Genomic DNA, 26251 nt, shown 5'->3' on the forward strand with positions numbered 1-26251 from the left:
CCTGGATTATGCTGGCAAGTTAAGAGGGTAGGATTTATCCTCACAATGACAAGATTTATTGACTCATTAGGGATATTTCTTCAACTTAAAATAAGCATTATGTCAGGGTTCTCCAGAACAGCACTGTTCAAATGAATGTATATTAAAGGGGCATTTCTTATCTTGGCTTGCAAAATATGGTCTGGATAGGCCAATAATAGCTATCTTCACATGGAAGAAGCTAAGAACCAAGTAGCTCACTTCTAAAAACTGTTTTTCAACCATGCTATCCTGGTATTGAGGTCCTAGAGGGTTCCTGCAGAGCCATTGGTCTTCATTCAGTACAGGTTGGAAGCCTGAGGAATCTGGATTTTGTTGTGAGCAAATAAAAGCAGCAAAGATAGCACCAGGGTAGATAAACTAGCTAGTGAGATGTGAAGGCCAAAAGCAGTAAGTTTTTCCCTTGGACCTCCTTTTGTCTGGGCAGCCACTGGAAGGTGTATCTATGTTTCTGAACAGGTGTATCAGCAGCTTGTCTCTTGGTTGATTCCAGATCATGTTAGGCTGAGATCCAAATCAACCACCACACTATACCTCTGAATATTTTCTGAGATAATTAGCTTTGTTAAAGTCCCCAGGATTGGTGCTAGAGAGCACACTTTTTCAGAATGAAAGCAGGATAATAACAGGTTAGTAGAGAGTCTCCCCAAAACTTTGTGGACATTTCAGAGGGCTGATGTAAGTGGCTCCCACGTGAGATCTGAGGGTCTTAGACATCTTTACCTCAATCCTGAGAACAGAATCAGGAACACCAACGGCCTCCACGCTTGTCATCCTCAGCCAGATGTGCTCTGTGCCCATTTAGAGAAAAGATCTAGAACTTGTGAAATATGAGAAAAGGTTCCAACACAGTCAAACTTGTAACAGAGCTGTGAGATGTGGGGATATTTATGTTCTTAGATATCTGTGAGCTAGAGTCAAAGACATGAGAATCTGAGAGCTTCTGACTTGGAGGAAAGAAGAGAGCGATAGTGAAAGACAGCTATGACTGGAGGGATGGCTTACACTTACTTCCTTTTCTCTAGTTGCCCTTCAAATCTGTCTGGATAGGATGTGAGGGAAAGCCTATGTTTGCTTGGTACATTGCAATTTCATGTGCCAGTCTCCTGCCTTGCCAACATTGATTAGATTCCTCCTCTGGAATGAGTGATGCATGAGCAAGTGGATGTTGGGTAGGGGATTTGGAGAATCTCTCAATATAGTTCTAAATCATGGCTGGAAGGTGAAAAATTAAAGTCTTGTTCCAAAAACATCTCATAGACAGAAAAAGGTATTGTTTTATATTGTATATTAAAGCCTATTGGGTTGTCCACATCTCAGCAATAAAGAAGGTATGTAAACAAGCAATATTCAAGCATCTTCCCAACATGAGCGTTTTTCAAACCATCAGTACCCTAGTTGAATTTCTCTACTATTTATTTGCACATTGTTCTGGGAGTATCCTTAAGGCTTTCAGTTTTAGCTGGTGGTCAGTGTTCGGTACCTTCTTCTCTACCTAGACATTCACCATTTCATGCTGTGTTGTGTAGATTTATGAAGCCACGGAGATGTGTTGGAGACAGAAATGGCTTTTTAAATGCTTGCTGCCTGCAGATGTGCTCTACCCCTTCAACTTTGTTTCACCCTTTCTTTGAAAAGACTGCTGTAAGGTCATTATCTGACCTTTCTCTTCCTTCTCTCCACCAACACCATAGAGAGACATCCGATCACGAATGCTATTGACGGCAAGAACACATGGTGGCAGAGTCCCAGTATCAAGAATGGAGTAGAATACCATTATGTGACAATAACTCTGGATTTACAACAGGTAGGGTATCTATTGTCATTTTCCACTTTTGAAATTATGCATTGAATCTGCTATTTGTTTAGTTAGCAATTTTTAGATGAAAGGATATGCTTTCTTATCACTATTATTTTCTCGATATTGTGACAAAGGTCCTGCCAATTTCACAGATAGCCATTTATTGATGTTTGGCCCTTACTTCTAAAGCACAACTCAAATGGATCCTTGTGGATGGATTAGAAATGAATTAGAAGCTGAATGTCACAAACAGTTGGGAGTAATGATAAAAATATGGCTCAACAAAATTTTATGTGAAGAAAATCTAACAGTGCAGTTTAAAACTTACAAAACAAAACTATGCTATCAGGGGTGATAGTGTGTGTACTTATAAGGCTTTTGGATGGCAAGGCTCCTGAGTAAATTGTTCTTATTACTGAGAGCTGTGCCAGCTGTAATAGCTGATTCTCAAATTAAACTCAGACTACTAAATGAGATACTCATCCCTGTAATTGTATAAAATTCATGTTGGATATCAGAGTTTGTGTTGCATAAGTCTCTATGCCTCCTGTTCTTAACTTTCTTATTTTTCTTCATGATATTCAATTCAGGCTGAGCTTAATAACCAATATCCATCCTCATTCCCAAATAATTTAGGCTCATATATGGATTTATGATGGAATTTGAAAAGACATCCCCATAATTTTCCCCAATACATAATAAGAGTGCCATTGACCAGAGATTAAGACAAAAAAATGGATTTAGATTGATTATTACTTAGCCTGTCTTTTTTTCAGTTTCTTGCATCATCGTAGAAAAATCTTCCAGCATCACTGCCTGTGTGGTGTGTGGATAGACTAGTAAGAATGCAAGGATGTGCTAAAGATGCTTATTGACACAGACTGCACAATGAGGCCATGCTTGTCATAGCATGCCATGATGTGAGGAAGTAACCGATAGCAGGATAGATTGACACTAGACCCTAGAATTAAGCATCCCTTCTCCAGGATCTTGGCCTTTCCTGGTGAGGACTGCAAATACTCCTATGTAGCTGTAACAATAAAAGACACACTTGTTGAGGGTACAGGTAACTGTTTATTGTACAAATTACTTACAAGAGAATACGGGGGCAACCAAGATGAGCCAAGTAGCTTTCGCCACAGAACTGGAAGCCGAAAAGAGAGAGCATGGCTCTGCTGCATGGTCTTTTATCAGAACCTCCTTACACGCCTCTAGCCACGCCCAAAAGTGGGCCTGGCTAGTGGCGTAGTTCATTGCCCTTTCATTACTACATCCTTATGCTTCTCTAGTCAAGCCCAAAGTGAGTGTGGTTAGCGGCTCGGTAAACCGCCCTTTCATTACCACATCTGTATGTGCCTCTAGTGCACCGCATGGTTAGGGCGGAGTCCTAAAGTCTCCTCCTATACTCCTAAGCTATCCATGGCTGCTCAGGGAGAGAGAGAACTAACAGATATCACAGTAGATTCTCCTTTATCCCTCTAGGGACTCCTTGGCACCTGAACAACTGGATAAGAGCAGGGTCCCTATGCTGTCGCCGAATAATCAACTATTATTATCAAATAAAATATGGGTTTATTTCTATCTATTAGAAGAGTGTTAGCCTTGAGTTAGTTCTTAGCTCATAAGAAGAGTCAGAGAGCTGATGGCTATGGAGTGCTATCCTGACATGCTTTAGGTTAGCTGATCTGTGGATGAATTTTTGGAGGATTTTGCCCTGGATATAGACAGCTTGATCCTTTATTGATTGCAGCATCCATGTGATCATTAAAAATCAGTCTTTCCAATCAAGAGTGAGACTGCACTCCATCGACTCAGGTCATTGCTGGCGATAGGAAATCAAGAGACAGTGAAGGCTTGTTGTTCTCATTTATTCTCCACTTATTTCTTATTGCACATGGGTCATAAAAGTTAATTATTAATACCCTGTGTATACAGTACTTAAACTTTTCCTTGAGCTAGACAACACTATAATTTATTTGTTATCAATAGAACGATATTTTTCTTCTAATTTACAGCAATATTATACAATCACAGGTTTTAACTTAACCCTTATAGTCAACAAATGCATCATTAATTTAGTGAGTCAGTGTTTACCTAAAAGTTGTGTTTTTTTTTATTGAAAGCATGTATGTATTCTTAACTCTATTTCATGTACTGCTTTCCCCATGACCACATGATATCTTCAGAAATTAGTGGTGTTTTCTGTGTTTTATTCCTCCTCTCATGTAATATAATAACCTAAAGTGTCTTCTATAGTTATGTCTCCACAACAAGTGAACGTGTCATATTTATAATAAAGGTTGACCTAACTCTAAATTCTGAATTTATCAAGTATAATTGGCTCAGTGCCTATAGGCTCAAATGGTCTGGTAGTGTGGTACATGCCCATTTTCATATTTACATTTACTTTCTCCTACTTCCTAAAAATTAGCTTATCATGTGAATTTAAGAGAAGGCAGACTCATATAATCAGATTCATGAGGTAAGCTCTCATTTCTGTTGACCCAAGACTTTACTCTAGTCGATTAATTAAGGATATAAAAATTAAGCATGTTTCATACCTAGGCTTTATAATAGTGTTCATTATACTAGAAGGGGTTTCACATTTTCACGTTGCCTCAGTCTGTGGATTAACAATATTTAGAAGGTGTTCTGGTACTTATTCAGCTATGACAGAAATGCAGGAGAGCATCCTTTAACACAGTGATAGGCAGGGAAAGGTGGACATTCTTTACTATCTCACTGATTTCTCACAAAAGCCCCTCAAGGCAGCTGGTGTTATTACTCTGTTTCATAGTTTTTAGAGGATTTAGACTCTAAAATTTATTTTTCCCAAATTATTAATCTTATATCGCCTTAGAAAAACAGCACTATGGAATGACTTTGGCTTTGTGTAGAGAACTTCAGTCATGGTCCCAGGGTTAAAAGCTCCCATTTAATAGTCAAAGATCACAGAGTCTTAGGAAAGTGAATTGGCCTTCTTTACAAAGCTTCCACCAAGCAGTGCTGTAGTTTACACCCAAAGAGTTCAAATGCAAAATTAAAAGTATGCCAGAATGTCATAACAGGACTCTGAAGACCCAGGCCTACAGAATTCATGAGAGCTGTTCTATATGTAGTTTAGTTTCAAGGAGGGAGCACCCACTGTCTTGGCTTCTATTAGGAAAATATTGCTCATGTTTGTGCTGTCAAGGACAGCCCGTTAGATCTCTTATTACGTAGCACATATCATTATGCGTCTAGCATGACATAACTTCTGTCTTTTTACACACACACTGAAGGGGATACATATTTATCAGCATCATACTAGATATTGTTAACTCAGAGTCAAAGCAATAGTATTATAAGGAATAAGCAAATATCATGGACTTTCCCTGACTCAGTGAGAAACTTATTTCTTTTAATTCTGAGGTATGCATACAAATCTTGACAAGTACTAGTGATTTTGCATATATATTCTTGACTCTTCTGAAAATACTTTTAATAAATTACTATTTTAAATATAAGGAACAGTCACTGAAGTGGCTTGATCAAACCATTGCCAATTACACTTAGAAGATTCTTTAATGTTTTAGCATTTGAGATAAGCACTAGAAAAAATAAGACAATTTATTCAGATAAAAATTGCTCCTTATTTTATAAACAGATTGTTTTCAGACATTTATTACTAAGGGATGCTAACATTTCCCAGTTCTATTTACTCACAGCCAATCTTGAGAAAATGATTTAATCACACTGTGCTTTGCCATTGAGATTAGTAAAATAAATATTACATTGTGGCAAGAATATGGAATAATGATTATAGCCGTATAACAGCTAAATTCCATCTGGCAAGCATGTTAGGATGCAGAATCAGCATAAACTCAAGTAGAAACTGAAGTACAAAAAAAGCCAGTATCAGTATGATGAACAAAATTGTATGGCAAGTTAGAAGATGATAATGAACTCTCAAAAATTCACAGTATGTCCAAAATTTTTTTATTTCAAGATGCCATGTGACTATGTCATGATTTCTGATCTCATTTTGTTATTTGTAATCTGGTTGCTTATTTTATTGCTGTCCTTGGATTTGCTTAACGAGAAAGCTGATTGATAGATGGAGTACCACACAGAGGTACAGTGTATGTGCCTGGTTTTCACAGAGGCTGGAAGTGGGCATCAGAAACCCCAGGATTACAGACATAGAAGGTTGTAAGCTATCATATAGATGTTGGGTCTCAAACCCAGTTCCTATGGAAGAATAGGCATCTCTCCTAATAGATGTTGAAACTCTGTTTGCGGTAGAGAACCCAGGATTCTATTAAATTAGCTACACTCACATGCAGGTATCATTTCACCTTAATCAGCCATTCACTGACATACATTGGTTAAGTAAGATCTTCTTTACAACCTTGGAGATACATGCTACACACTATTGATCTAAATATTTTATTCGTTGACACTTTAGAGCCATATCTCATGAGACAGGTTAACAATTTTTTAAAGAAAGCTATTTTTGGAAAAGGGTGAAAGTACTATTTTAAAGTATATTTTGCTATATCTTGAAAATCTTTGTGACCAGATTTTTTTCTTAAAGCTTACATTGCTTCATATTATTGAGTTATTCTGAACAGTGTTACTTAGAACTCTACTTTAAAGGAATCTGATACCTGCTTCTGGCCTCACTGGACACCTGTACACATGCACATACTCCCTCCCCCCACTCACATACACAGGAATAAAAATTAAAATCAATATTTTAAAAAGTTAATTTTTTTCTATGCTAAATTATTTGTTAACCCCCTTCTCCATTTACATGACTCAAAGAGAAATTGGCCAGAATTCTCCTGAACAAGTAATAGGTTGAAAAGGATATTTTTTTAAAAGAAAACAAATTGCAAGGTGAACATGTAGAGAACCATGTCAAAACTTAAGGAATAAAGCAAAGGAAATTCTGAAAGTTATTTGACTAGCAACAAATTCGCTGAAAAGAAACAAAAATCTCTGTCAGCCTACTGCTGTTCCTCAAGGAATAAACAAACAAACAAATTAATCCCTGAGTTAATAGAAGTCAGAAAGTAATTAAGAGCAGAGCCGAAATATAGAAAATGAAGTGAACAACAAAACTAGAATCCAAAAACTATGTTAACAATGTTGGCAGAACCTAGCTAGTTTACAGGAAAAAGAAAAAAATTGAATGAGAATTAAAAGAGAATGAATTGTAACAGATACATGTGTATTGAATACATTGAATACTACTGTGAAAAACAACTATCTATATACCAATAAACTGGAAAAGTCTAAGATATGTGGATTCTTTTTTCTTTTTCCTTTTTATTATTTATTAATAATATGAATATTAAACATAAGCTTACTTCACATGTCAATCCCAGCTCCATCTCCTTCCCCTCCTCCCCTGCCCCCACCAGTTCCCTCCAGGTCCCCATCCTCTCCCCCTCTACTTCCCAGGGAGGGTGAGGTCCTCCATGGGGGATCTCCAAAGTCTGTCATATCATCCTAGGTAGGGCATAGTCCCTCCATAATGCTGAGAGAGCATCCTTCCATGTGGAATGGGCTCCCAAAGTCCACTCATACGCCAGGGATAAATGCTGATCTACTACCTGAGGCCTCATAGATTGCTGAGGCCTCCTCACTGACACCCTCATTCAGGGGGTGTGGATCAGTCCCATGCTGGTCTCTCAGTCTGGGGTCCATGAGCCCCCCCCCCCTTGTTCAGGTCTGCTGTCTCTGTGGATTTCAGCAGCCCAGTCTTGACCCCTTTGCTCATCAATCCTCCATCTCTGTAACTGGGTTCCAGGAGTTCAGTTCAGTGTTTAACTGTGGGTGTCTGCCTCTGCTTCTATCAGCCCGAGGATGGCATATAAGGTAGTAGTCATCAGTCTCATTATCAGGAATGGAATTTAAGGTACCTTCTCCACTATTGCTTAGATTGCCAGTTGATGTCATCCTTGTAGATCTCTGGAAATCTCACCAGTGCCAGATCTCTCCTAAAACCTATAATGGCTCCCTCTATTATGGTTATCTCATCCTGCTCTCCTCTGTTCTCCTCCTGACTCAACCTTCCTGCTCTCCCATGTCCTCCTCTTCCCTCCTCTTTTCCACCTCTCTTTCTCACAGCCCCCTCCCCCCCAAGCTCCCAAACACTTCAGGAGATCCTGTCCTATTCCCCTTCTATGGGCTACCATGCATATCTCTCTTAGGGTTCTCCCTGTTTCCCAGACTCTCTGGCTGTGGGATTGTAGGCTGGTAATCCCCTACTCCATGTCTAAAATCCATATATGAGTGACTACATACCATGTTTGTCTTTTTGTGACTGGGTTACCTCTCTCAGGATGGTTTCTCTAGTGGCAGCCATTTGACTGCGAATTTCAAGATTCCATTGTTTTTTTTTTCAGCTGAGCAGTAAGTCGTGGATGGATTCTTAAACAAGGGAACCATTCAAGACTAAGTCAAAAAGAAATAGACAACCCAAATAAGGGAATTAATTAGTGATGGTGCATACCTTTAATCCCAGCACTCTAGAGGCAGAGTCTACAGGTCAAGTTCCAGGACAGTCAAGACTACTCAGAGAAGCCCTGTCTTACCCCAGCATCTAAAGATCAAGGAAATTGGCCCACTAATAAATGTCTCATATAAGGAGAATCAAGATGACTCAGTGAATAAATGTCCTTGTCATGAAGTTTGATGACCTGAGTTCATTTCCTAGGACTCAGATGGGGGAAGGAGGGAACTGACTCCCAAAAGTTGTCCTCTAATTTCTACATGTGTGTTTTCATACACATAAGTATGCACACACTCACAGTCATACACATATACACACATGTACACACACAAATTAAATGAATAATTTTTAAAGTCTCCCTTTGAAGAAAAGCCCAGAACCTGGTGGATAGTTGAACACTACTAAATATTTAAAGAAGTGATGTCACTCTTTTTCAAACCACTTAAAAGTCAAAACTATTTTAACACTCTGAAATGCTTTTTGTATGAGAATAGGACATGAATATATTGATATTAAAGCTAGTCCAAGACACTGAAGAAAAGTTACAAGTCAGTATCATTATTGAACCTAAAATTTAACAAAAAAGTGTTAACAAGCCCAAATACAGTATCACTTTAAAATAACTATGTAGAATTTATTCTTGATACTCTAGGACAAATCCTCAAATGCAAGTCTACACATGTAGTATAGCATATTAATAGAATAAGGATAAAATAATGTGATTATCTGAATGGTATAGAAAATTCATTTGATCATTTATGAAAAACACTCTAAATAAGTTGACTATCAAAGGCATGGATAACAACCCAGTAAATTGCTAAAAACATTGTACTCAATAATAAGTAGATGAAAGAATTTCATGTAAGACCAGTACTAAAACAAATACCTGATACCACATTGATACCACTTCTCTTCAGTGTGGAACTAGACATCTTAGCTAGAGTAATTAGGCAAGAAAAATAAACATCCAAATCAGGATTAATGAGAATTTTCTTTGTTTCCAAACTACATATTCTTATATACAGAAAACCTAAAGAATCTACCAAAAATAGTTAAAACTAGCAAGAAAAAGATCAGTGGAATCATGTTATTATTCAATGTCAATGAACTATCCAAAGGAATTTGAGATAACATTACTTTACATAATTGCATAGACAATGTGAAATGAAATAGAGATACCCATGAGGAAATGAAATCTTTCTACCCTACAATCTATAAAGCATGGATAAAAGAAATTTAAGAAGATGAAAAAAAAACACCATCCATCTATTGTAGCTTCATGTGGCTGTAGGAATAGTTAAATCCTCCAGAGTCTTTCCTACAAAGGCCACTGATAAAGACTGTCCTCATGGTCCTGGCACCTCTTAAAGGTTTTACCTTTAGGTTAGGACACAAATAGTCAGCTGTTCACAGAAAACCTGCAACACATATCCTCACCGATTCTCTTTCTAAACATATTCTGAAAATCCGTCACCTTTTCACTGTCTTTGTGACTCTGTCATGTGTATAGCTTTGTTTCAGAATGACTCCAATTATTGTAACTCTCTTTTGTAATCAAGTTTGGAATCCCAGGCTTTATTTACTTGTTGACTTGCCTTTTTTTATGGCCTGGCATTTTGTTTTTCCAAGTGGACAAAAATGAGGTGTAAGGATGGAGAGAGAAAAGAATGACACAATGCTAATACTTCAATGATATTTAAACAAGTGCCACCATATTAACTTGTTTATCTAATTAGCAACAGAAACAGATTCAAGTCTAGTGCCACCATGAAACACTATTTCACGATATATGTCCCACTGCAGGAAAGCTAACTCACTGTTGGGTAAATAGTTCTTGGAGTCACTGGTTAAATTAGATTAATTCATAAAAAGTAGAAACAAGAGGACACGAGGAAACAAGTAACTTTTAAAAAGCTGTAGGAAAAAATATGTTACAATTTTAAATCATAGGAACTTTGGAATGGGAAGCCTGAATAAGACATCCCAAAATAGACCAAATGAGGGCGATTTGCACAGCTGTCTGATGGCTTCCACACACAAAACATCTTTATTTGATCATTTTACTGGAATCTTGTGTGTTTACTCATTTATTCTTAGAATTTATGCCTCTACTTATTGTATCTTACTATACTGATGCACACATCTCAGACTTGCAAGTTTATGTCTTTATACATATATTGAATATGTATATATATATATATATATTAGGTAGATATGATTTACTTTCATAAATACAGCTATGTGTTTCAGTTTTAAGATAGAATATATGTATTTTAATTTATAATGTGGCATAATTTTATGTTATCCTGCCTATAAAATGTAAAATTTCCAAGGAAGACCATTATTAGGCTAGGGAGATACTAGGAGGGCTATCCTCCTATTCACTGGTCACTTCTTAGTTAGTTCTTTGACCTTCACAAGAGTCTCTCTTTTGTGCTTGAAGTACCTGGATGAAGTACCTGGAAAGACCATCTTTCCCTACTTTTAGTTCACTCATTAGTATCATGCAGGATGAGTTTGGATTAAATACTTTGTGTCTGAGAAAGTCCTATGAAGTAGGAATAATATTTTCCCTTGAAAGGATTTATTTGCATCTTCACAAGTGCAAATATTTGAGGAACACTTTATAGTCATGAAGGCAGGAACTGTAGTGGCTTTCTCCAGTTGACCTTTGTCTTGGAGGCAGAACTGAGAGCTCAGATTACCGGCCAGTGCCTTTACTGCTTGACTGACCTGGAAGTCCAATTTCAGGTTCCCCCAGGTCTCTGTAAATTTCCAGTGGTCAGCTTAACTCTTCATTACCCATGGGTCACACTTTGCATGCTATCTCCTGACCCTTTACCTCTTAGCATTTGCCAAATCTCTTAAAGTCGAATCTGAAATGAAGCCTTCACCTCATTTCTCTGTGGATCATCATCTGTCAAGTCTGAGCTGAGGTTGTATCCCTGAAGTCCAGTATGGAGTTTCTCATCTGTGCAGCTGTGGCACAATCCAGGCAGGAGCTTTTCCCCTTAACCCCCTGTTCACCTTTCCACAAATCGCTGAAGATGTTAGAGAAAAATACTAGTTCATGTGGGTCTCTTGCTCTTTGCTCAAGTCTGGCAGTTTCTGTAATTTCTTGACATCACCAAGCAGCTGGTCTTTGAACACATTCAGATTTTGTTTGTTGTCTTTGGGGAAGTGAAAAAAAACACAATAAAGCATATGTATACAAGTATAGCAAACTTTTAAAAACAAACAATAAGACATGGTATGTGATACAAACTGTACATATGAATTAAGGAATATTTAGAATATCAGTCCTGATAATGAAGCATGTTAACTATTGGAATATTTTGAGAAAATAAGTGAGACTATTTGAAATTATGATCACACCTTATAAAATTAACAATAACATTCCTGACAAATCTTTATTTAGGAGACAATAGTTGGTAGTGGTAGTGTAGACAGCTCTGGACATGAAGGAGACAGGGAACGTCTAAGGGTGGAAAATTAAGAAACCAATTATAATAGTGAAAGTCCTTAGTAGAAAACTAAATGAGGCATTAAGACACTATAGAGAATGACAGGAGAGACCCTTCCATTGTACTTTCTATCTATGCAACCTTCAACAGGTGCTATTGGAGTGGAGAATTTAGTAACAAAAAGTACTAACCGTAGAAAAGACTGAGTACCTTTGACTCCAGCATACAGAAAGTAATAGAAAGACAGCCGGCTGATGAATTTGAAGCACAGAGATCAAAGGAGAAGATGGTGTGAGGTGATGTTGGGAAATGGCTCCGTCTGCTTAGCCACTGCAGAGAGCAGTCAGTCACCAGAAGGACTTTAGATTTATCTGTAGAATAATGAGATGCTGACCACTGAGAGTTGAGCAAGACTTAACTTGATTTCCTTTATTTTGTTAGTGTCACTGTGGGAGGGGACTGTCCACCTGAACAGTAGTTAGATCACTGCTGTTTCCTGGCAATGGGGTGACTTCAGGGAGATGGCAGTGGCAGAGCAGAAAAGTGCTGCTCTGAAGTTTATGAAGGAGGTTGGTGTGACTAGATTTAATGGAAGAATCCACAAGGAAGGCGGGAATGTTGATTCCCCCAGGGTCCTTGCCTGAGGAGTGCCTCTTACTATGACAGTGTCACAGACCAAGGAGCAGGTAGTATTAGATATTGGGTGGTAATTAAGCTTTCATTTAACTTATTGAATTTGAAATGTGCATTTATTACCATTGTGGAAATAGTCAAGATACAATTGCACTTCAGGGAGAAAGTCAATCTTTGGGATCATGAGGATAAGGACTCATTTAACACTGGTCTCTTTTGTCAATGAGAAGGGAAGATTAGAGTTGAGAGGAGAGCCAGGCTGAATCCCAGGGCATCCAAGTGTTAGAAGTGAGAGGTAAACTATTTCAAGAAGGAATTGAAGAGTTGAAAGAAATAATCCCACTGCCAGAGTATCAGAAACACAAACCCTCTGGATTGCAACAGGCAACATTATCTAGGTTCTTTTGGTTGTAGATGTCTTTCTTTGTTCTTTGTTTTTCTTCTTCTTTTTTTCCTTACAAAATGGCTCCAAACAGTGAGATGTAATTGGGAACCTTTTACAACAAAGTAACATCTACCAGCGACCAGTTTAATTATTTGAATACACTAATGTTCACACTGCAATTTTTCAATTAAGGTAATAGCCAATGAAATTGGGCAAAACAAAATAAAACTGATAACCTTTTTGCATATTAGCCAGATTATGTCTAAATATTCAAAATAATAAGTTACTTTATCAAAATATATCACTTTTGTTTGTTTTTACTAATATTTTAATGCAGATTTTCTGCCAAGTTGATTGTGGGAAGCTGATTTTAGATTACTCCTAAATTAGTGGAAACAATGAACACAAGTAAGAAAAATCAGTACAAATCAGGACATCAGTGCAAACCGTGAGGAGCAGATGCTTCTCCGCAGGGAATCATCATTATTATTCTGATATAAGAAGTCATGTCAGGTCCTGGAGATGGCTTTCCAGGTGAATTGCTTCATTTGAGTGATGAGTTCTATGCCAGCCCAGCCCTAGAGGCATGTGTCTGTAGACTGTGCATAAAGCATGTAGAAACACTAAGATTCTGGAGCTCACCAGCAAGCTCCAAGTTCAGGGAGAAACCCTGCCTCAAAAATAAGATGAAGAGAGACTTTGAAAGACGCCTGATGGGGATCTCTTTTCTCCAAATGCGTGCGTAGAAATGCAAATCTATCCTCACACACAGATATGCACACATGCAACTGGATGAGATATTTTGACTCCTAAAAATAAGTCCTTTTGTGTAAGCTACATACTATTTCAACAGTGGTTACATCATTTGACTTTTCCACCACTAGGGCCCTGGAGTTCCAACCTCCTTACACTCTCACCCACACTTCTTGTTTTCTGTTCTCTCTTTTCAGTTTTCCAAATTGGTTTAAGGAGATTATGGCTCATATTTTCAAGACGAGTTCTCTAATATTTCTTGAGGTCATTTTTGACACATCCTGAGAGATACATAATAATTTTAAACTGCCTGCTGTTGGAAAGAATAGCAATGAGGAGTGTCCTGTAAAATTTGAAAGTCTTGAATCATGATAGATACAACCTTGCGCTAAAGGAAATGAAATCCTGCTCAATTTTGCTCTGCTTGCTAAAATATGTCATCAGTTAAAGGCTCATGATAAGTCAAAAAGAGTCAGGTAGTAAATGAGCTATTTTGTTATTTGCATAAATTACAGTTTTATCATACAAATATAACATGTGGGCACTCATGTCTGGAATTACAAGAGGAATTTTTGTCATTTGGAAGTAGCTGTAGGCATTACTTGGACACCTGTTTCGTCCTGTACAGTAGACAAGGTGTTTCCCAGGAATCTGTGAATCATCGCCTGGCATTTTCAACTTCTCAAGGAAGATAATCTTACAAATAAGAACATTTGCATCTCAGATATTAAGCATCTTGTTTAACATGTAACAGTTAGAAAGCAATGGAACCAGAGCCCATCTTAGCCACCCCTAGTTTTACAGCTTTCCCTTCAGACTCTAAACAGATATTTTCAATTTCCTATGTAAACATCAGAATTTAAGAGCATCAAGGTTTTCTCTGTTGTTCACAGAACTGAACTTGCCTTTTATCCTAGTTTCATTTAAAAATTAAATTATTGTAAAATAATCTTAAACTTCTACTTGTAGTTGAAACTTTGGATTGATCAAAAGCATTTTTATTGTCCTATAACATATGTTTACAGATAGAACTTCACACCCTATGTTGCCTGATTTAATGTCTCTGTGCATTGCTGCTTCTCTAATAATAATTTGAATGGTGTTAGTGCATTAGTATGCTCATCAGTCAAGACAAGCACCTATAAGAAGCCATATAGACTTGGGAATCTGATGAAAATGCTCTGGGAAACTAATTACAACAGATTGGACATCAGACAGTCAGAACTGTACTACTAGTATTGATCTGATTTAGTCAAGATGGCTTTCAGGAAGCTAAGCCCGCCTCTTCACTATCAGTGTGATTTGTTGATTTTGCTAAGGAAGGATATTTAACTTCTCTGCAATAATCACACTGAAGGTTTGTTTGAGTACTCTCATAGCAGCATGGCATTTACACCCTTTTTGTTTCAATATATTATATAGAATTCTGCATTCAATAATTTACAAAGGTATTTCTGAAAAGATAGCAGATGAGTTTAATTCTTGTTACATGATTTATTCATCTTTATCAGCTACAAGAAATAAAGATCATAAAGGTAAGACATGTCCTGGAAAAAACAATTCCTCATAAATTTATTAAAATTATATAACAAACAGCTGGGGCTCAAGACATATACCAGTATCAAGTATCCCTAAAAATAGAAGGATTTTAACAAAACAATATATTTGAAAGGAAGTAAACACTTGATGGTTGGAGTAAGAGATAGTAAAAATTGTACAACATCTTTAAATGTGAAAATGCATAAGAGTATTTAATAATTGTTTTTCCAGTGTCTAATTGGATTTTGGGAGAAGATATCACATGATTGTTTAGCAGCTGTTATTGAACAGGCTAGAATTGTGATTTATCTGTAATATAAGGGCAATACAAATGAAACAGAATTAGTTCAACTTCAGGGAACTCCATTAAGTTATGGTGTCTGCTGTTATCATGGAGATCATCAATATGTGCTTTTCTAAATAAGTGATCCTGTCAATAACTAAACCATTTAAAATACATTCTTTCATTGCATTTGGAACACATTTTCTTCTTTCTCTACTATTACAATAGTTTTGAAAAATCCAACCAAAACCAACTGTAACCCTAGTGACAATTGGTCAGAAAATTAGAATTCATAATAGGAGTACAGGCCTAGGCAGACTTATCCTAATTAATAAATATGTATAAGCAATTCTTATTTCTCTTTTTCAATTAAAGGTTTTTAAAAATGCAGCCAACATGGATCATTTTTCCAACTTGACTCTGGGAAATAACCCTCATTACCACTTCCTACTCACACTTTTTATGCAGATCTTTCAAAACCCAGATGCAGCACATCATAAATGCATATGACATTAATCAGCATCATCCCATCCTAAACTAAGTCATCATCAACCATTCACCATGGTAGGAGAGCTTCATGTCTAACTTGTTCTTATATCCTTGCCTGCAGCCTACTTGCCTTCCAGTGGTCAGAATAACCATTTAAAATATAATTAGATTCTGTTACCCCTGTTCAGTTTAATACCTCGATCTGTGTAGATCTAAATTTCCACCTTTACTTAAATTCTGTGTGTCCCTGGGGCCTGGTCCTCATGGTCTTCAACATCATCACTGACTGTATAGTGTTTGTTGTCAATTTTACTCGGATCACACTCTGTAGCATGAATAATGAAAGCCTAGAGACAGATATTGGGGTTAAAGCTGAAGACCAGAGAAGCAAAGCGGTCAGCCACTAGAGAGTGCTCACCTTTACCAATGCTCAGACTAAAGGGGTGATCGCTTCCTCTGATTGCATCTCCAAACTGCACTGCTCCTCACACTGCCTAGACTCTCATGTTCTCCGCCAAAAACCACAAACTTCCCTTGACTGCACTGCTGCTCAGACTCACTGAGAATGCCATTTTTCCTGTGTCTTCCTGCCTTATATTCCTCTCTCCACCCAGCCATATCACTTCTAGCGCTTTAATCCCTAGCGCTGGGATTAAAGGTGTGACCTCTGTTTCTCTTTTAGACTGATTCACTTACCTTAGGCTAGGGTGAACTTGAGCTCACAGAGATCCATCTGCCTCTGTCTCCTGAGTTCTGGGATTAAAAGCCTCTTTGGCTGTGGCTAGCTTTGAATTCTGATCTCCAGGAAATTTTTATTTGACCATAAACAATATATCACCACAACACTCGATTTCTTGGGATAAAATAAATTTATTACCATTTCAAGTCTTCCTCTCTTACTGTGCCCTCTGCCCAAGTGCTATTGGCTAAGATATAACATAGCTTCTTCCCTTTAATATCATCTTCCTAGAAAACACTTTTAAAATGGAACTCGATTTCAAATCCCACCACTTGCTTATTTACCTTGTTTGTTATTACAGTTCTGTATTGACAAGTGTTAGCAACTAGCTCTCCAGGGGAATAGCAAAGGCCCATTGACAAGTGTTAGCAACTAGCTCTCCAGGGGAATAGCAAGGGCCCATTGACAAGTGTTAGCAACTAGCTCTCCAGGGGAATAGCAAGGGCCCAAGTTAAAATATTAGACACTTTCCATGAGGAAAATTATCCTATAGTGGCTGATTGAACATCACCTCATGCAATATCATGGGGGCACAGGTCCAGCATTGATAAGAGACACTCACACTGGCTTATGAAAACCGTGTGAATCAGCTCTACCATAACTTAGGCATAGAGTTTGTTTTTCTAGAACATAACTCCAGTGAGCAAAGGATTTTGACCTCCTTCCTGTATTTCAACAGCTAGGTTATAGGATGCTACCGTAAATGATGTGTTACTCAATAATTGTGAGACAAACGGATTAGTGAACTAATTAAAACATCATTCTGTGGGGCTTTAATGTACACGCGTTAACTGCAGATTCTGTAATTGGTACCTCGGAAAGCAAAAACGAGCCTAGCAATCTTCAAGTGAATTTGATGTTAGGCACAACTCTCCTTCCTATCCTGCTTATTTTGGAAGTCACCCTAAACCTTATGTGAATGTAATCTTGTTTACTAAGAATAAGGGCATTCAAATATACTCTGTTCATATTTAAATAATTTCATTTATGTTCAGCTTGCAAAGCTGGATATGAAGTTATCTCAGTATGTTATGTACCATAGGCACATAGTACATTACTGAAATGCCCATGTCAACCACATTTGCAATTAAAATCGTGACCTTCTTTTCCCTTATATTCAGACTTTAGAGTTTCCTATCCAGATATTTCAAAAGATTCTGGAGCATTTTGATAGCCATGAGGATCCACTTCTTTCCATGTTATGTTTGTAATGTCAAATGTTGAAAAAGAGAAGGAATAAGGCACCTGCTCCATACCCCCCGACAAACAGAAAATGTGTTTAAGCAACTGCCTATGTTTACTAGACACTGTTTATGGTCACACATGCAAGTACCATACTACAGTGACTGTCAGCGTAGAAGTAGGGTTCATAGAAGATGAGCCTCCATCCTGCAACCTTCTTACAGGGCTCTTCTGATAGTTGCATTCATTTCCTAGCTGTCTGCTGTATGTTTTCATTTAACAGGAGTCCTGGTTTCATGTCATGAGACACGCAGTGACACTTGTTGTGTGTCTGTTTGTGGTTTTCTCTGCATCTATATTTATTAGCTCTACTGTCATATTTTCTCTGCTTAGGCAGATGGTGGTCTTACAACCTTAGGTCTGGTATGAGCCAGACTACTCAGGAAGCCCATGGATTATGATTCCTGTCCCAATTTTCACATATGAAACCGAGCTTGATTCCATGCCAGGAGAAATACTACAATGTCTTGGAAATGTGTTAATTTTTAAAGATTTGCTTCTAAACTTTTTGACTAAATTTATTTGTGAGTAATGATTTCAGAGTCAGAATTCAGAGGCAATACTTTGTACTACTTTAGAAGGAATTAAGTATAGGATTTTTCTAGTGATGGCTTTTGTGCAAATTAACCAGGGTAAGGGATAGTTGAAGGTTCACAAGAGGGAATTTGAAACCACCTGCTTTTCATTGAGAAAAAAATAAGATTCAGTGACAACTTTAGGACATGAACCATATTTTTGCTTGGGAACCCCAAATTAAAGAGACACCACAAGTGGCTTTCCAGGACTCAGCAAGAACTCAGGTTGGTGTTATTTTCTGAAAAGGGTTTGGGAAAACTCTTCTCTAGAAAAATCCTGTACTCAACTATTTCTAAAGTGGTATAAACTATTGCTTCTTAATTCTATTTCTTATATTATTACTCCCAAATATTTAGTCAAAAAGCTTAGAAGCAAATTTTTATCAGTGGAATGTAGTGGTAGGTTTTCCCTTTAAGTGCTTCCTCTTCTGTTGTTTACTTTCCCTTTCATGCAAAGAGCTGAGGTAAGAAGGTATGATGCAGTTTTAAATTTTTCCAAATTTTAAATATCTTCTTATTTTGAGAAATTTCTTAGTATATACCTGGTGGTGGTTTGCTTGAAACTTACTGTATAGCCTAAGATAACATCACATCCATGGCAGTCTTTATACCTCAATTTCCACAAGTGCTGAGATTGCAAGTATGAACCACCATGCTCCAGAAAATAATTTTTTTCTAAAGGAAAGAAAGATTCAAAAAGTTGGAGAACAGAGAAGAATAATGAAAATCTGCAGATACTTCAAAGAACATGAAGGTGGAGAAAAGCACTATGAATTTTTTAACCAGGTCACTGGTATCTTTCTGGAGTTGGTTATATTGGGGTGGAGCGTGTGATTCTGAAGCTGTAGGTAATTTAAAATGCTGACATTATTTATTTTACAACATCTGTAAAGAAGACACAACAATAGAGAACCAGGCAAACATGAAAATTGCTCATGCTATTTCATTCATAATCGGTTAATTGGGTAGGTGTTGAATATCTCAGATCTGTGGAAAGCATTCATGAACTGAAATCAAAAAGTTTCCACCTGCCTTTGATTTTTGATTCTAACTCTCCTCATCACTACACATCTTTACTATTGTTCTCCAGATGCTTTGAACTACAGTGGTTGGTTCCTGCCTGTAATGTCACTATTAGAGAACATGTAGGTTCTCCTTACCTTGCTAACTGTAGAAATACAGACACACACACACACACACACACACACACACACACACACACAACGAACAACAACAAAAACAAGGTGAGGCTAGGTATTTCTCCAGGGTGAATAATTTGAGAAGGCAGACTTTAAATCGTCACAGTTTTGATTGTCTGTGATTCCCACCAATATTGCACTCTATGATGGCAGCAGGGAAAGGACTGGCATGCTCTGTGTAGGACTCAGCCCACCTGCTTTTTTAGCTAAGGCTAGTGTGAACACCATGCTGAGCCAACGACTTCCTCACAGGAGGCAGGTCAATCTTTTGAAACCGTAGACTGTTTCAAATGAGAAAGAAGCCCGTGAGGCGAGAAGAGATGTCAAGGGCAGTGCTAAAGACAAGAAAAATGCCTGCCTGGATTTGCCCTGCAGCTAACATTGTTACAATGATAGCAACTTAATGAAGCATGGACGACTAGATGTGTTAATAAGCAGAGGGAAGACCATGTTCATTCCAATTTGGACTCCACTTCCTCTTGCCACTAGCTTTAGTAAGGCTGGGCTAAAATTTTGAGACCTTATGGCAAACGATGCCACTGAAGTTGATAATTATTCACACATCTTTCTTAGTCTCTCAGTGCAGTATAGAAACAGAAAATGCCCAGCTATTTATCAAGGTAATTATGAAAATATATTAAACACTTGCACTTTAGGAACAAGTACTAAATTACTGCCAGTGGTAATACTGTTGTGTAAAAGAGAAATATTTGTTTATTAAAATGAGATATATTGGTAAGCTTTTTATCCTGGTTGTAAAAAATCAAATATGCAAAAATCATAGAGAATAGAATGAGTGTGTGTCCTTAATGCAGACCTACTTATTATAACTAGTTCATGGCTCCCTCATATCACTGTTTTATTTTTATTTGCATGTGTGTTGCATACACAAGGGTGTGCAGGAGTGTGTCTACTAGTGAATACACATGGAGACCAGAAGACAATGGGTGTCTATCCTTGGTCCCTGTATTTCGTTGACACAGGGTTTCTCAGTGACCCTGAAGCTCATTGTTTTAGCTAGGTTGAGTAGCCATGGAATCACTCCCACTTGCAGCCATATTTTTATTTATTTATTTATTTATTTTGGTTTTTACGAGACAGGGTTTCTCTGTATTGTTTTGGAGGCTGTCAGTCCAGCCCAGCCTCGAACTCACAGAGATCCTCCTGCCTCTGCCTCCCAAGTGCTGGGATTAAAGGCGTGCACCACCCCCGCCCGGCCCTCTAATGCAATTTAATTCTTTAGGCTTGACTTATTCATAGCTGGCAGGCCGTGCTCCTAATATACCGTATAAGTGTCTGGGTATCTCCACTTTGGTGTTATCAATGGCCACTGATGTGCACTGGTACCCATAGGACCCTTGATTAAAGTAGATCATCCTCTAAATAAAGAGAAGCAAGCCATGTGTAGCATCAGCACATCCCATGCAGCCTCTGGTCATCTAAAGTTGTATTCCTCCACTTAGGGCACTTCAAGTTTAGCATGTTATGGATTATTCTGGTTTTAACGTCTTACAAGTTAACTTTATGATAAGCTTTTTCAGCTCTATGGAAAAAATCTATCTGGTATTTCTAATGAAATAAATAGAATTGCATGTTATTGTATGCAACTGTATGTTAATTGTATAATAATAGAGAGAAATGAAAAGTAGCTCATTTATTTGGAACAGTGGTAAAGATTTTCCTTCTTGTAGAAAGAGGCAAAAAAGTCCTTCAAGACTATCTGTTGAAAAGTTAGTCACTGATTTAAACCCTTTATAAAAAAATCCAATTTCAACAAATAATTGCAAATTTTATCTTCTCAGGATTATCATTAGTCATCCAGCCAGATTATTGTATTAATTTCATGAGTGTATGTGAGCATTTTAAAAATCTGTATTAATTGGGAGCAGAGTGTTCCTGTTCCTCTGGTGACCCGACAGAGCCACTTACCCTGAGGCAGAGTGGCAGGCACATCTGCTTACCTTCAACCTCCATCCACTCATGTTCATCTATGCTAACACATTTGCAGGAGGGGAAGATGAGTGGCCTACACAGTATAATTGAGTGACAATTACACATTATTTCAGTATGTGGAATTATTTGAAATGAATTTCCCCGAAGACTGAGAGCATGAACCAGTGAACTCCTGTGAAGCCTCCTGCTACATCATTCCGGGTTTCCTGAATGAAATAAAGAAATAATTAGACACACAACTCATCCCGAATATAATGACTGTGGATGTTTTTAGGTTAATTTTTTTTTGTTTTTAACTTTACAGCCTCATTTAAAACCTTTTAAACTTGGTGTCAGACTTAAATTTGAGTTTAGCAACACCATTATCAGCACATACATACTGATCTCTTTGTAAAGAAATGTGGCATAATTTTTGTGCCATAACTCAGACATTTCTGTGGAGCAACAACCTGGTTCTATGCACCACAAGTGGGAGAAAATTGTGTCTATTGTCCTGTACACAGCCTTGCATTGAGCTTCAAATCCTCAGCCCATGTGAAGCTTCTCTTCCATCTTCGTCTAAAAGGTTCTGGACTTTCAGAATAGCCGCAGGCATTCTGAGTTCTTTCACCTTAACCTCTACTTTCCATTAGCAATTCTCATGGTTCTTCCAGAAAACACACACACACACACACACACCAAGCTCTCATTCATTTCTCTCTGCCGTCATTGAATTATGCTTTGTTTCTTAATTTTTCCTTAGTGTGTGTGTATGCATATATATAAATGATCACAGGAACTGTGTCCATCACCTCAAGCAAAGAAACACAGATACCTCTATGAACCTCTTGAATTCTTCCCTAAACTTGAAGATTCTTACTTTCGATAATCTCTTCTCATTTTGACATTAGGTCACTCTTGTTACTTTAAAACACAATGGACAAAAAGTACAATTTGGCTCACGCACAATTTTAAAGCAAAGAATACAAATGAGCTTTCAAAAGATAGTTTTTGTAGTGTGGAGACTAGGTCACAGCTGCTAGGAATGTTAAAATTCATAGCATGGACAAAAGGAGATATTAGAATACTACAGAGATTCCTGCTGGCAAATGCTGGCTATAGTCCCCAAACTGACATTAGTGTAGGGAAGGAAGCAGTACTCAAAAGGACAGAAATTAGACGGGCACCTGCTAGTCTCATAAGCAACAAGGAAATAAAATTCAGAAGAGAGTAAGTTGGGTCAAGTCCTCCCTGAAGGAACTGCACTGCTGTTTACAGCCACTGGCTTTTATCAATTTATTAGTCATTTTTGAAGTGCTTGAAGAAAAGACCTTGTTCCATTAATAAGGAGTCATATTCATCCCAACTCTTTTTAGAAAAAAATAAGCACACATTTTTATTTGTGAGCATGTGTGTGTGTGTGTGTGTGTGTGTGTGTGTGTGAGAGAGAGAGAGAGAGAGAGAGAGAGAGAGAGAAAGGAGAAAGAGAGAGAGGGGGCAGGGAGAGAGAGAGAGAGAGAGGGCAGGGAGAGAGAGATGTTATTCTGTATATATTTCTCCTATGGTTGATGATTCAAAGACTGATTGGCCAGGCAGGAAGATATGTGTGGCTAGGAGACGAGGAGAATCCTGAGAGGTGGAGGCTGAGGTCAGTTGCCATGTAGTAGAAGAAGGAGTAAGAGGTCTGGCCCCTTCTCCGGTAATGTAAGACCACATGGAAATATATAGATTATTACAAATGGGCTAATAAGACAGAGCTAGCCAATATTAAGCCTTAGTCATTGACCAACAGATTCATAATTCATATGTGTTTATTTGGGGACTCAAGGGCATAAACACCCTGCCAGGACGAAGAACCTTTTATAACAAGTGTGTGTTTGATTAGTTGAGTATTGGGGGGGGGTGTAGGTACACATGCCTGTGTGTATGTGGAGGCCAGAAGTGAGTGTCAAACTTTTATTACAGTATTTGCATGATGTCTTGGTTGTTAGGTGAGTACAAGGATGAAAACTCTGGTCTTGATTGCCCAACAGGCACTCTTTTTTAATCATAAACTAATATTTTCTTCTTATTGTTTTAAAACAATCTTATTTTACCTAACAATTCCAGTCCTCTATCCCTCCTGTCTTCCAATCCCCCACCTTCTCCTTATCCTGTCTGCTAGCCTTTCCTCAGAAAGGATGAGACCTGCCATGGGCAATCAACAAAGTTTGTTGGGCAGGACCAAGGCCCTCCCCATGTATCTAGGCTGAGCAAGGTATATCTCCATAGCGAATGGGCTCCAAAAGGCCAGATCATTTACTAGGGATAAATACTGGTTCTACTGCTAGTGACCCCACAAACTGCTCAAGCCACTCAACTGTCACCGAAGTTCAAAGGGCCTAGTTTGGTCTCACAGAGTTTTCCTGGCTGTCAGTTTAGAGTCCATGAACTCCCACTTGGTAGGCTCAGCTGTTTCTGTGGGTTTCCCCATCATGGTCTTGACCCCTTTGCTCTTATTATTGCTCATTCCTCTCTATGACTGGACTCCAGGAGTTCGGCACAGTGCTTAGCTGTGGATCTCTGCATCTGCTTCCATCAGTTACTTGATGAAGGTTCAATGATGACAATTAAGGTAGTCATCAATTTGATTACAAGGTGAGGGCAGTTAAGGTACCCTCTCTTCTATTGCTTAGATTCTTAGCTGGGATCATCCTTGTGGATTCCTGGGAATTTCCCTAGGGGCAAATTTCTTGTTAACCCTATAATGGCTCCCTCTATCATTGTACCTCTTTCCTTTCTCTCCCTCTTTGTCTGTCCTCCAACTTCACTCTACTGATCCCTCATGCTCTCCTCCCCACTCTGCTACCACCCTAACCCTCCTTTAATACACTCCCCCTCCCTTGCAGCCCATGCTCCCGATTTACTCAAGGTATCTTGCCTATTTCCCCTTCCAGGGGTGATCCATGTATGTCTCTCTTAGGGTCCTTCTTGTTTACTGGCTTCTCTGGATTGCGGACTGTAGGCTGTTTATCCTTTGCTTTATGTCTAAGATCCATATATGAGTGAGTACATACCATGTTTTTCTTTCTGTGACTGGGTTACCTCACTTAGGTTGGTTTCTTCTAGTTCCATCCATTTGCCTGAAAATTTCATTATGCCATTTTTTTAACCCCTGAGTAGTACTCCATTGTATAAATGTACCACATTTTCTTTATCCATTCTTTGGTTGAGGGCCATCTAGGTTGTTTCCAGGTTCTGGCTATTGCAAATAATGCTGTTATGAACCATAGTTGAGCAAATATCCTTATTATATGAGTATTCATCATTTGGGTATATGCCTAAGGGGGTATTGCTGGGTCTTGAGGTAGATTGAAACTGGCATACTGATTTCCGAAGCGGCTGTACATGTTTATGCTTCCATAAGTGTTCTCTTCACTCTACATTCTTTCCAGGATAAGCTTTCAATAGTGTTTTTGAGTTTAGCCATTCTGAAAGATGAAAGGTGATATCTCAGAATTGTTTTGATTTGCCTTTCCCTGATGGCCAAGAGTGTTGAGCAACTCCTTAAATATTTTTCAGACATTTGAGATTCCTCTGTTTCTCCATTTAGACCTATACCCCATTTTTTAATTGACTTATTTGGTATTTTGATGTCTAGTTTTGTGAGTTCTTGTATATTTTGTAGATTAGTCCTCTGTCAGACATGGGATTAGTGAAGATCTTTTCCCATTCTGTAGGCTGCCATTTTGTCTTGTTGACACAACGGGCACTCCTAACTGCTGAGTCATCTTTCCAGCCCTCTTCATGATTCTTTCAACTGTATACCAGTGACACTCAAAATTTCTAGAATATCCAAAACACAACAGTCTTTGGTAACATCCTTCTGAAAACCAAGGTCCCAGGAGAAAGGAGAATCCTAAAAGTTCGAGAAGTTAATCTTATAGACAATGCATACATAAGAGTTGGATCTGAATACCTCCCCTACCTCATCATTTGTAGGTAAGCTAAGATAATCAGCACCAGGCCAGCACCCAGAGTACTCTAAGCTATCAAGTTACTGAAGTTACTGACTTGAGGCAGCATTGTACAATATCATATTATTTTGGCCATGGCTTGGAAAGGTATCTTTCTGTAATGTTTGTTGAGTGTTATAATTATCCTTGGACTGATAGACCCTTTTCTCCAATTACATGCTAAATGAAACTGCATTCTAAATACTCCAATTACTGGAGAAGGAACATCAAATGAAGTTATTACATGATTGTCTGTTACATGTGTGAATTAGCAGCAAGAGTAATAGGAAATAGAAAGTTCACTTTGTTACAGTAATATTGTAGAGAGGATGCCTTTTTCTTGTCTGCCACTTTGGTTTGTCCCCTGCCAGTCGCCTGGGCTCTGCTGCATTGTAGTCCCCAAATAACACACAAGATTCTGCATTAATTATGAAGCTGTTGACCTTACTTGTTTCTTACTGGCTAGCTCTGACTTAAGTATTTATCCCATAATTGTTAATCTAAGTATTTCTATTACCGGAGAAGTTTCCGGGTTTCTTACCCTTATGGCGGTTACATCTTGTCTCCCTGTGTTTCTCCTACCCAGAGTCCTCCTCGATTCCTAGTCCCACCTATCTTGCTTCCCTATTGGCCAACAGTGCTTTAATGACATATACACAGGACTTCCCCAACATAACATTC

The 26251-nt window shown here is 38.2% G+C and overlaps 1 protein-coding gene across 3 annotated transcripts in view; it reads left to right on the forward strand.

Moving 5' to 3' along the window:
* Lama2 (laminin subunit alpha 2) overlaps positions 1-26251 on the forward strand; it is a 549107-nt gene that overhangs the window by 134701 nt on the left and 388155 nt on the right. For all 3 annotated transcript variants that reach the window (XM_013110210.3, XM_013110209.3, XM_005065788.4), the window contains exon 3: positions 1734-1846. In XM_013110210.3, coding sequence (XP_012965664.1) covers positions 1734-1846 — 113 coding nt within the window. The remainder of the gene's footprint in view (positions 1-1733; positions 1847-26251) is intronic.

Source organism: Mesocricetus auratus, unplaced genomic scaffold (assembly GCF_017639785.1).
Source record: "Mesocricetus auratus isolate SY011 unplaced genomic scaffold, BCM_Maur_2.0 Super-Scaffold_100018, whole genome shotgun sequence".
Lineage (NCBI taxonomy): Eukaryota > Metazoa > Chordata > Mammalia > Rodentia > Cricetidae > Mesocricetus > Mesocricetus auratus.